At 44.4% G+C, this 13278-nt stretch overlaps 1 protein-coding gene across 1 annotated transcript; it reads left to right on the top strand.

Annotated features, from left to right (window-relative positions):
* Positions 1-4671: 4671 nt before the first annotated feature.
* LOC143296083 (uncharacterized) lies at positions 4672-10745 on the top strand. The gene is made up of 4 exons (XM_076607840.1): positions 4672-4956; positions 6535-6767; positions 8120-8182; positions 8847-10745. The coding sequence occupies exons 1-4, from the start codon at positions 4790-4792 to the stop codon at positions 9296-9298; spliced, it is 915 nt and encodes a 304-aa protein (XP_076463955.1). The 5' UTR covers positions 4672-4789; the 3' UTR covers positions 9299-10745.
* The last annotated feature ends 2533 nt before the right edge of the window (positions 10746-13278 follow it).

Below are 13278 nucleotides of genomic sequence, written 5' to 3' on the forward strand. Positions count from 1 at the left end.
TTTTTTTATATTATCCTGTCATCAAATAAACACTTTCTTTGAAACCTCTGTGTGTGTGTGTGTGTGTGTGTGTGTGTGTGTGTGTGTGTGTGTGTGCGCGCGCGTGTGCGCGTGTGTGTGTGTGCGTGCGTGCGTTCGTGTGTGTGTGTGTGTGTGTGTGTGTGTGTGTGTGTGTGTGTGTGCGTGCGTGCGTGCGTGCGTGCGTGCGTGTGTGTGTGTGTGTGTGTGTGAGTGTGTGTGTGTGTGTGTGTGTGAGTGTGTGTGTGTGTGTGTGTGTGTGTGTGTGTGTGCGTGCGTGCGTGCGTGCGTGTGTGTGTGTGTGTGTGTGTGTGTGTGTGTGGTGTAACATAAGCAGCAAAGCACCACGCTGGACAGCATCACAGCTGATGTCAGCTGATAGTGTAGCAGCGCCATCATCAGTGTGAGGAAGCTGTGCAGTTCCGTGCAGAGGTGTTATCACAGATGTTATCACTATCGGAGGTCTTATCAGAGGTGTTTTCCGGGGTGTTACCAGAGGTGTCACCAGAGGCATTATTTTAGAGATGTTATCAGAGGTGATGTAGACACTGAGCTAGGTCCTGTTGTTCGCCAGACACATCCTGCTGTGGACTGATGGAAACCAATGGCCTACCTGACAGATGCCTGGCTTATTACACACACACATGTGCACACACACATACACACAAACACACACATGCATACATACACACACGAACACACACACACGCGCGCGCACACACACACACACACACAATCACATACACACACACCACACAGACACATGCACACACATGCACACACACACATATGCACAGACCCCCCCTCCCCCCCACACACACATATGCACAGACCTCCCCACCCCACACACACATATGCACACACTTAAACACACACACACACGCACTCACACACAATCATGCATACACACGTGCGCTCGCGCGTGCGCGCGCGCACACACACAGACAGAATAAATGAACGAATGAATGAATGAATAAATGAATGAATTTTATTTGTGAGGGTAATAGACTAAGCGGGGAGAGCAGCCCCGAATTTCACACAGAGAAATATGTTGTGAGAAAAAGCACCACTCTACACGACACTACACTTACACTACACTACACTACACTACACTACAACGTAACGCATCGGAACACAATGCAATACAATACAATACAATACAATACATGTTCGTCTGGTTGTGGTATTTGTTATTTGTTTGTTTTTTATTTCCTTTCTTTTTTTCGTCTCCATCATCTTCTTTCTATCACATTCATTCAACTTAATGTAGCTACTAGTGCATGTTTGTGTCTGTTTCATAATGTAAAAACTGAATAAAAATGATTGGAAAAAAATCGAGAAAAATCACAGAAAGAAAGACCGAAAAAACATCCCAAAAACAAAAAAAACGAAAACAACAGGAACAAAACCCCAACAAACCCAACAACAACACCAAAAACAAAAACAAAAAACGAACAAAAAACCAAACCAAACCAAAACAAAAACAACAACAAAAAAACCACAAAAAAAGAAAACAAAAAAAACAAAACAAAAGAAAACAATGCAATACAATACAACACAATGCAACGCCATACCCATCAAAGGTTTCATGGACATCAAAGCTAAAAACACAACAAATGAAAGTGATAATCTATGGGCAGTCACACGACCGACAGAGAGCGAAGCCCACAGCCTCCGCTGCACCTGGCGCTGTGTGTGGGGGCCCCGTGGCCCCGTGGTGACGGCGACCCGGTGTATGCAGTATCGATCCTCCACACCGCATCACACACCGTCATGATTACCGCCCCTTCCCGCTAATGACGTCCCTTTGTCATTGTCTGCACGCTGACTGTGTGTGTCATTCACTGATGGGTATGGATTTTTTCTGTCACAGACAGACAGACAGACATTGTAGAGGCAGTCAGACAGATGTACAGAGAGACAGACATGTACAGACAGACAGACAGTTGTACAGACAGACACACGTCAACAGACAAGTCGAGCAAACAAAATGTTGTCGATGATGTCTTTGTCTGTGATAAAACGACATTGTGCAGTAGTGTGTGTGTGTGTGTGTGTGTGTGTGTGTGTGACAGAGGGAGAATGTGTGTGTGTGTGTGTGTGTGACAGAGGGAGAATGTGTGTGTGTGTGTGTGTGTTTTGAAGCTCGCACTCTGATCCAGATTCTTTAACCATCTCGATGATAATTGCACATACCATCTTTCTGATCATCTCACTAACCATATTACGAGCCACCTCATTGACAATAACACTAACCATCTCAGTAATTATCTCAGTGACCACCTCACTAACAATCTCATTAACCATATCACTGACCAGCTCATTGACAACCTCACTATCTCAGTAATAATGTCTTTGATATCTCACAAACCATATCGCTAATATCGCTGACCATTCCACTGTCAATTCCATTAACCATCTCGCAAACCATCTCACTGACTATCTCACTGTATTTTGTATGATCGTCATGTCCGACTATGACCATCAGAACAGCAGAGGATGCTGTCCCGACTATCTGGGCTAGAATTTGATTATAGTGGGGAGTGTCTTGCCCAATCCCCACTGTCTGGCCAAGAGGGTTTTAGGACGGACAGTCGGCGTCGGGGTGGTTCCCAAAGACCAACTTTCCCCTAAGGCTTCAGCACTAAGAGCCAGTGCAATCTTGCCTCCTAGTTTGAGAGTCATAGTCCTTCACTAAAAACTAAGCTGTAAATGATTTCCCATTGCCATGAAGAAAGGATCCAACAATCAGCTCTGACTTTGCTGTATCTCACTGTACAATCGGCTTCTGATGGTTGCAGAACCAACGTCATCTGTGCTGTCAGTCCGAGACATGAACCGCTTGGCCCTGACGATACCAACATGTGTGGGACTGTCACACAGACAACGTCGTCAACACGTCCCATTCAACACTGTACAACCTGTTTGGGACCTGTCACACAGACAACGTCGTCAACACGTCCCATTCAACACTGTACAACCTGTGTGGGACCTGTCACACAGACAACGTCGTCAACACGTCCCATTCAACACAGTACAACCTGTGTGGGACCTGTCACACAGACAACGTCGTCAACACGTCCCATTCAACACAGTACAACCTGTGTGGGACCTGTCACACAGACAACGTCGTCAACACGCTCCATTCAACACTGTTCAACCTGTGTGGGACCTGTCACACAGACAACGTCGTCAACACGCTCCATTCAAGACTGTACAACCTGTGTGGGACCTGTCACACAGACAACGTCGTCAACACGTCCCATTCAACACTGTACAACCTGTGTGGGACCTGTCACACAGACAACGTCGTCAACACGTCCCATTCAACACAGTACAACCTGTGTGGGACCTGTCACACAGACAACGTCGTCAGCACGTCCCATTCAACACAGTACAACCTGTGTGGGACCTGTCACACAGACAACGTCGTCAACACGTCCCATTCAACACAGTACAAGCTGTGTGGGACCTGTCACACAAACAACATCGTCAACACGTCCCATTCAACACTGTTCAACCTGTGTGGGACCTGTCACACAGACAACGTCGTCAACACGCTCCATTCAACACTGTTCAACCTGTGTGGGGCCTGTCACACAAACAACATCGTCAACACGCTCCATTCAACACTGTACAACCTGTGTGGGGCCTGTCACACAGACAACTCGTCAACACGCTCCATTCAACACTGTTCAACCTGTGTGGGGCCTGTCACACAAACAACATCGTCAACACGCTCCATTCAACACTGTTCAACCTGTGTGGGACCTGTCCCACAGACAACGTCGTCAGCACGTCCCATTCAACACAGTACAACCTGTGTGGGACCTGTCACACAGACAACGTCGTCAACACGTCCCATTCAACACTGTACAACCTGTGTGGGACCTGTCACACAGACAACGTCGTCAACACGTCCCATTCAACACTGTACAACCTGTGTGGGACCTGTCACACAGACAACGTCGTCAACACGTCCCATTCAACACTGTTCTCCTACAGTCTGTGTATGATAGTTTTTCCACGTGATGTCCACGTGAGGATGAATTGTGAACTCCTGTCATAGGAACAGCACCGCTCTCCTTGTTGTCAGTGGTGGCTGGAGTTTGTTGTGGTCACTACACATGGACATTGCTCAGGAGGGCAGTCATTTCCTCCACAGGTTGGGCTGCTTTTCACTCAAAAAGTGCAGCCGGGGCTGAGGAGGGGAACCTATCCCGTGTCCAGGGCTAGGACAGGGGGTCCCCTCGAGTGGGAGCCGCCCAAGGGACAGCGGCCCTGTCCGAGTTTGGCAGCATCAACGCTGAAATCAGGCAGACCTTTCCTTTCCTCCCCACGAAAACAACAATGTCAACGAACTACAGGTAGAAGTTTTCTCTGGAGTGCAGGCTTTTGGGTTTTTTGTTTTCTTTTTTTTTAAGCTGGAAACGTGATGAGTATGTCTTGACTTCCATCTTTGTAATACTCCAAACAAACATGATGTTTTGCTCAAGATAATGTCTAACGTGTGACAGCCCATACGGTGCAGTTCTAACCACCACCACCCTCCCTCTCGAGGTGTCAACGCCTAATGATCGTACCAACCGGAGTTAACACTTCCCGGGCAGGGGACAAAAAAACATAACGTTTATAAACTGCCAACAGCCAGCAAGCAGATCACTGGGGAAGCAGAAGCGAATTCAGAATCTATTCCCAAGCACTCGCACTTACTGCTTTGTATTGCAGACCAATCCGACTTGTGAGAGCAGGTGAAAGAAGGGTCACTGTGATGGTGAGCGGGATGACCGTGGGGGTGTGGCTGTGGCTGGGTGTGGTGACCACAGTGGCGTCAGCTCGAGGAGACGGGTCAGTGCTGGGTGCTGGGGAAGGGGGCATGAAGACACGTCGCGCAGCACAAAGGAACTGGCAAGTTGTTCTGCAACCTGAGCAGCCCTCGTAAGTATCTCACGATACAATTACTGCAGCTACTGCTACTGTTGCTGCAACTACTGCTACTGTTACCGCAACGACTGCTACTGCTATTGTTGCTACTGCTGCTAATACGCATGTTATTTTGGAAACTGTAAGCATTACTGGTGCAATTGTTTTTAGATTCTTGATTGCTATTTGACATGGTCTGGCTTTTATGTATTTATTTATCTATTTTCTAGTAGTTGCTTTTAATCTTCCGTCCATGTTCTATTTCATTTTATTTTGTTTTGTCTTGCTTTATTTTCTTGTCCTATGTTACATTCTATTTGATTATTGGTGACTGTTGGATGTTTTTGGATGTATGGGGTGAATGGGGTGTTCATAGATGATTTGGTGTCTATGTTTTTCATTTCTTTGGATGGCGAAAGTGTGCCTGTCTCTGCGCTGTCTATTTCAGATATATATTGTGAGCAGTGCAAACCACCATGGTTGATTTTTCTCACAAGAGATAACAAGAGAGGCAAGGCCTTCAAGACTCACTTGTGATACACTTAAAAAAAATCTAATCGTTAAAATGTGTTCTGTATTTGTTATCATAAAGCTTCGCGTTAAAAACAAAGAGAAAAAAAAAGGAAAAAAAGTCCTAACCAGATTCGAATTAAGTCCCCTAGCATTAATTACAGAGTAATTTCCCTTTTTTACTATCTGCACCAAAACGTTTGCAAAATAAATAAAACTTCCATGCTTAGCAAAAGAAGTTCCTGTTTGAACAAAAAATGATAATAATGACTGCTCTTGTTGTTGGGTCAGAATATCAGATCAAAGTGCCAAGTTTAGAGATTACAAAAAATATAAATATAACAGTAAATGCAGTTTGCATATAATTAGGCTTCATTTTTTATTTTTTTGTGCCCATCCCAGAGGTGCAATGTCGTTTTAAACAAGATGACTGGAAAGAACTGATTTTTTCCTATTTTTACGCCTAATTTGGTGTCAACTGACAAAGTAGTTGCAGAGAAAATGTCAATGTTAAAGTTTACCACAGACACACAGACACACACACACACACACACACACACACAGACAACCGAACACCGGGTTAAAACATAGACTCACTTTGTTTACACAAGTGAGTCAATAAAACTAGCCTGACTCTGCGTGACTTCCACCTCCACTTCTGCTACTCTATCTCTGTCTGTCTATCTCTCTGTCTTTCTGTCTGTCTCTCTCTATCTCTCTGTCTTTCTGTCTCTGTCTCTGTCTCTGTCTTTCTGTCTCTGTCTCTCTGTCTCAAATACGGCAAATTATCAGCGTAATATTCCAAGTTCTGCAAATGTGTTTGTCAAAAATATATCTTGCCTGCTCCTGATGGTACCTTCGACACACGCCTGCCGCTGTTATATCGTTCTATCTATCATTGTGTCCTCAGTTGCTCTGGCCATTACAGCAACATGTAATGAATGCAAAATATACACGTGAAAACATAGTTCTCACTACAAACGAGTGTGCGTTGTGTCTGTAAAACAAACATTTTTCAGGGTGTGTGTTTTACCAGGGTGACGACAAAAACACATATGCTGTTGGTTTGTTTTTCCCAATCAGACAGTCCATGCGGTGTGAAAGAGACGTGGAGCTACTGACCTTAAAGACGGAGTTGAAACAGAAAGCCACAGAAGCAAGACTGAAAGACACAGAGACCACACTGGAAGAGACAAAGACCACACTGGAAGAGACAAAGACCACACTGGAAGCGGTGAAGACCAAACAGGAAGAGACGGAGAGAAAGCTGGAAGCCACGAGGACAGCTCTACTGGTGCAGTCCAAGCGGACAGGGGGTGAGTAGAGCACGCTGTGTTTTGACTGCTGCTACTTTTGTAACCATCACAACTACTTGTCCATTCTCTCTCTCTCTCTCCGTCTCTGTCTCTCTCTATCTCTGTAACATTCGTTCATTCCAGCGTTTTCTGTCTTCAGAAAATTACGCAGACCTTATCTACCAAAAACGTTTTGAAGAAAACATTGACAAGTGTAGGACTGGGTAAAAGTGACCCGGAACAAAAAAATGTTGTGGTAGGAATGTTGAAGTAAAATACAATGACTTCCATTTCTGTCCTGGCGAAAAAAGGGGAAAAACAGAAGAAAAAGAAAGAAAGATATGTGTAACAGGTGCCATAAATATGATCTGATCAGACCAGATATGACACTGAGCGACTACAGTTCATAAAGCTGGAATGTCGAAATGTAGGATGGTGAGAAAAACGCATGGTTTTCCATACAGCTTTCGATACTAGGAACTCCTTTATGGTTTGAATAAAAGGATATGCGGATAGGTTAATTCCACCTTTAGAAGTATGATATCTATGAATAAACTGTAGGGGGAATAAGATGTTTCAAGTAATACCGATAAATTATTATGTTATACACCTTCAGTTCGTGCGTTAGGTTTATGCAAAGGTCAGGCATCTGTTCCCCGTTTTATACTGCAGATGTGGTGTAGCGTGTATGGCTCAACCCGCACGCGCTGACACCTCAGTGAAACCGATATGTGTGTTGTTAATATGTTCTTTGGCTCTGATTATCTTTTCTTTTTAAACTCATGTCTGGTTTTGCTATCACTTCGCTACGAAAGCTGGATTTGTATTTGTATTTGTATTTCTTTTTATCACAACAGATTTCTCTGTGTGAAATTCGGGCTGCTCTCCCCAGAGAGAGCACGTCGCTACACTACAGCGCCACCTTTTTTTTTTTCCTGCGTGCAGTTTTATTTGTTTTTCCTATGGAAGTGGATTTTTCTACAGAATTTTGCCAGGAACAACCCTTTTGTTGCCGTGGGTTCTTTTACGTGCGCTAAGTGCATGCTGCACACGGGACCTCGGTTTATCGTCTCATCCGAATGACTAGTGTCCAGACCACCACTCAAGGTCTAGTGGAGGGGGAGAAAATATCAGCGGCTGAGCCGTGATTCGAACCAGCGCGCTCAGATTGTCTGGCTTCCTAGGCGGACGCGTTACCTCTAGGCCATCCCTCCACCTATAAGTAACACTCACCATGCTGTCTGTCGGTGTTCATGGAGTGATTCTCTTCACACACAGCCCTGACCATGATTGTTTTCTTGTGTCTTTCAACTCTGACGCATTGTGACAGTTACAGTGTATCATGGAGTCACTGTTCTCCGTGTTTTGTCCAGGCTCAACGTTTGTCCGCTGGGGGAGAACGACCTGTCCCCGGGCCAGCCAGCTGGTGTACTCAGGTCAGAAACATTGCCTGTTTTATTATTATTATCATTATTTTTTTTAAACAATTCTTTTCTGAAATGTGACTTTCAGTGAAACTCAACCCTGATATTGTTCTTTGGTGAGGGAGCCAGCAGTGTATGTGGTGCTTTGTTCTGTGTGATGGTCTACGCTGACAGTCTGCCTCTGTCTCTGACGGTCAACACAATGTCCTTCATTCAATCTAGGGGAGGTGACCATCAACATAATGTCCTCAATTTAAACTCGGGTGAGGAAGTCGCTCGATGGATCAATACATTGCCCTTCATTCAAACCAGGAAGAAATGACCATCAACACAATACGTTGCGCGCGCCCGCGCGTGTGTGTGCGAGTGTGTGTGGCTGTGTAGGTGTGATAAAGCAAGAAAGATATATATATATATATATATATATATATATATATATATATATATATAGAGAGAGAGAGAGAGAGAGAGAGAGAGATAGAGTATGTATGTTATCATCCATGTAATACCACTAACTTTCTCTTCTTTTCTTATTTCTTTTTTCTTCCCTCCTGTTTTGTAAATATGTGTGCGATAAAATTGAAAAAAAAAGTGTTTATCTAAGAAAAAGGTAAGAAAAAATATGTATACGCATGTTCTCCATCTCAGCTAATAGTAAGCATGACGAACCAAACAGGTGTGGCAGGAGGAGGCTGGTTCGATCACACGGGTTCTGCAGCAAACCAACTGTGTCTGACCATGACCCCCCAGTCTGACGGCACACCTCTACCTGGGTATTATACCTACCTGTACGGAGCTGAGTATGAAAGCATCCCTGGCCACAACGATCAGGACGTTCCCTGCTCCGTGTGCCTCGCTGCTCAGTCCTCCACCATCATGATCCCGGCCACCCGTTACTGTCCCCTGGGGTGGACCACCCAATACTCCGGGTACCTGGCATCAGGACATCATACCCACAAGGCTGCCAGCGAGTATGTCTGTCTGGACAAAGATCCCGAGCAAGCTCCTGGCGGTCACTCGAACAAGAACGGAAACCTGTTTTACTACACTGTCACCCAGTGTGGCAGTCTCCCCTGCCCTCCCTACACTCACAACAAGATCGTTCTCTGTGTCGTCTGCTCCAAATAGAGCTGAACACAGCTCACCAGTAGGTCCGGTTGAAGAACGTCAGGATGAATCACTGGCGGAGGTCACCTGTAGACCATACGTCATGTTACTGTCACACACACACACACACACGCGCGCGCACCGCACCACAAGCGTTCAAATCTCACTGGATGATACAGGATATGCTTTATTTGAGTGAATAATAAATCCAAGCCCCGATACCTTTGTTTTCCATAAAGAAGGTGAGGAAGCATCAGAATTCAGTCTTGGTTTAACGCACGGCCTTTCACATTGACGTGCTGGGTGGCGTGTGGAGAGGGGGAATGGTCGGTAGGAGTGGGGGCGTGGGTTTACAAATTTCATTTTTATGCTCATGTTTGGGAGAAAGGGGAGTTAACATGCATAACGTACACACAACAGACGTGCCAGTTGTGTGAAAGGTGTGGGTGAAACTGCACTTTGCACTTCAGGACAATGTGATTGTCGTGTCCAAATCTGACCGCCAGAACAGCAGAAGAGGCAACGTTCTCTTGACCACCTGGGCTAGAATTTGATTATGAAGGAGAGTGTCTTGCCCATGTTACATCCCCACTCTCTTGGCAAAGAGGGATTTGAACAGTCGGCGTTGGGATGATTCCCAAGGGTTATTTAGCCCCCATAGTTGCAACGCTAAGAGCCAGTGCAATCTTGCTTCCTGGTTTGAAAGTCCTAGCCTTTCACGAAAGACCAAGCTGTAAAAGGAATGCCCATTGCAGTAGAGAAAGCATTGATCATGCAGTTCTCATTTTGCTGTCAGCCCAACTGTAACATGTCAGACTCTGAACTTTGAGTCAAACATGAGACAGTGTGTTTCACTTTGCTTCCAGCGTGCCTGATTTCCCCATTTAACTCTGTTTTTCCACTGGCTTTTTAAGTCACGTTGGCGAGAAGCCCTCTCCCATTTTCAGTTTTCGGGAATGAGTTTGGGGAAGACAGAGAGGATATCTTAAGACGGTAGGCCACAGACATACAGACGGGCAGACAGCGGCAGACAACCCAGTTCCAAAAAGCATCTGAAATTAAAACAGCAGTGACTGTAAAGTCCTGCTCATCGTGTGCATGTGACATATTTTCGTTCACAGCTGAAACATCAAACACAGTGTAGATCACCTTTCCTTTTGATAACTGCAGAGTATTCTTTTAGTCATTTTTAAAAAGTTTAATTATGTCACTGGGATGGTTTTTTAAAAAATGATCAATCAATTAATTTGATAATGCCACTGCTTGACTCACAAATAATACCATTTTTAATGCATGTGATACATCATCTTGTTGGAATAGGTATGCTTTGAAATTCGATGGAACAGGCTTGCTAGATTGTTTTCAAACATGACAGCTTATTACTGTATTCAGACATGAGAGACCTGACGCTGATTTAAAAAAAAAAATTATTATCCTGTTATCAAATAAACACTTTCTTTGAAACCTCTGTGTGTGTGTGTGCGTGTGTGTGTGTGAGTGTGTGTGTGTGTGTCTCTCTGTGTGTGTGTGTGTGTGTGTGTGTGTGTGTGTGTGCGTGCGTGCGTTCGTGTGTGCGTGCGTTCGTGTGTATGTGTGTGTGTGTGTGTGTGTGTGTGTGTGTGTGTGTGTGTGTGGTGTAACATAAGCAGCAAAGCACCACACTGGACAGCATCACAGCTGATGTCAGCTGATAGTGTAACAGCGACATCATCAGTGTGAGCAAGCTGTGCAGTTCCGTGTAGAGGTGTTATCACAGATGTTATCACTATCGGAGGTATTATCAGAGGTGTTTTCCGGGGTGTTACCAGATGTGTTACCAGAGGCATTATCAGAGATATTATCAGAGGTGATGTGGACACTGAGCTAGGTCCTGTTGTTCTCCAGACACATCCTGCTGTGGACTGATGGAAAACAATGGCCTACCTGACAGACACCTGGCTTATTACACACACGCGCGCGCACACACACATACACACAAACACACACATGCATACACACACACACACACACAAACACACACATGCACACACGAACACACACACACACACACACACACACACACACACATAGTCTCGCACACACACACACACACACACACACACACATACACTCAATCACATACACCACACAGACACATGCACACACATGCACACACACACACATATGCACCCCCCCCCCACACACACATATGCATACACTCAAACACACATACACACACGCGCTCACACACAACCATGCATAAACACACACAGAATGAATGAATGAATGAATTTTATTTTTGAGGGTAATAGACTAAGCAACAATGTTTTTTTTTTTCATCCGGCCCTCAAAAGGAGAAAAATTGGAGAGAAAAAATTCAACAAATAGATTGTAAATAACATCACACAGAATTAAACGAGAAAGGAAAACGAAAAAAACAAAAAAAAACCAAAAAAACCCCAAAAAACCCAACAAACAAAAAAAAACCCAAACCAACAACAAAAACCCCATAGCATCACATTCATTACAAATCATGTAAAAAGGCTGCTACACAAGGTTTTACGCAGCGAGAACCGTCAGTGTGTCCCCAGCAAACTGCAGGTGACAGCAACTGCATCCTTTTTCCAAAGCTGGGAACATAGATCTGAATTCTGATTCTCGTTCACTGGATCAGACACCTTACCTCACCGGCCCTCCCCCCACCCCCGCCCCTCCCCCTTTCTCCCCTCCCTGTCCCCTTCCCTTTGACACCCGCGCCCCCTCACCCCGTCCCCCCCCCCCACATCACCACCACCACCTTCCGCCAGTTGATGGTAGATCGTCATCTTGACTTGGTACTGAGCTCGTTCTGTTTCCGCCTGTCATTGGAGGAGCACGCTTGTATTATACATCCTGTGTGAGGTTGTTATTTGTATTTGTATTTGTATTTCTTTTTATCACAACAGATTTCTCTGTGTGAAATTCGGGCTGCTCTCCCCAGTGAGAGCGCGTCGCCATACTACAGCGGCACCCATTAAAATTTTTTTTTTCCTGTGTGCAGTTTTATTTGTTTTTCCTATGGAAGTGGATTTTTCTACAGAATTTTGCCAGGAACAACCCTTTTGTTGCCGTGGGTTCTTTTACGTGCGCTAAGTGCAAGCTGTACACGGGACCTCGGTTTATCGTCCCATCCGAATGACTAGCGTCCAGACCACCACTCAAGGTCTAGTGGAGGGGGAGAAAATTTCGGGGGCTGTGCCGTGATTCGAACCAGCGCGCTCAGATTCTCTCGCTTCCTAGGCGGACGCGTTACCTCTAGGCCATTAAGGTATCGATTGTCTCAAGTGCAGAGGTGTCATGTTGAATTACAGTTTCTTCTCTATGTGAAAAATTTGTTTGGAATGAGGATTACAATCAATATATTTTTTTAAAAATAGTAAACTGTGTCACATAAGTAGCCAGGATAGACTTAAAATTGCTTTAGAAATGATTGATGTGAATGTTAACGAAGCTTTGGATGTGTTGAACAACTGTATCCTAGGCTGTGCAACATGTATGAAAAATATATTAGAGTCGATCAAAATAAACGAAATGAGGGTTGATTTGATGGGGAATGTAGGATTAGTAGGACGAAGGTTCGTAGATTGTTGAGAAAATGTAGACGAACGTTAGATAAAGATGATGAAATTTCATACGTAAGAGCTAGAAAAGAATATAAAAACACTTTAGTTAGAAAGCAAAAGTTGTTCAATAAAAATCTTTTGGACAGTTTTGAGTGTTCTATTAATAATGAATAAGAATTTTGGAAAATATGAATAAGATTTATTTTAAAAAGAAGCAGCCGAAGTATGATATTTCTATTGATAAATGGTTTGGACATTTTAAATCCATACTTGATGAAGATTTATCATATGATAGTGATGAATTCGTGTAGCCAGATGTGGAGAATCATTTTATAAATTGTCCTATTTCACGTGAAGATGTTCTTTTTGCACTTAGAAAAGTTAAAAACGGTAAAGCTGCAGGTCCCGATGGTATTTTTG

Source organism: Babylonia areolata, chromosome 21 (genome assembly GCF_041734735.1).
Source record: "Babylonia areolata isolate BAREFJ2019XMU chromosome 21, ASM4173473v1, whole genome shotgun sequence".
Taxonomy (NCBI): Eukaryota; Metazoa; Mollusca; class Gastropoda; order Neogastropoda; family Buccinidae; genus Babylonia; species Babylonia areolata.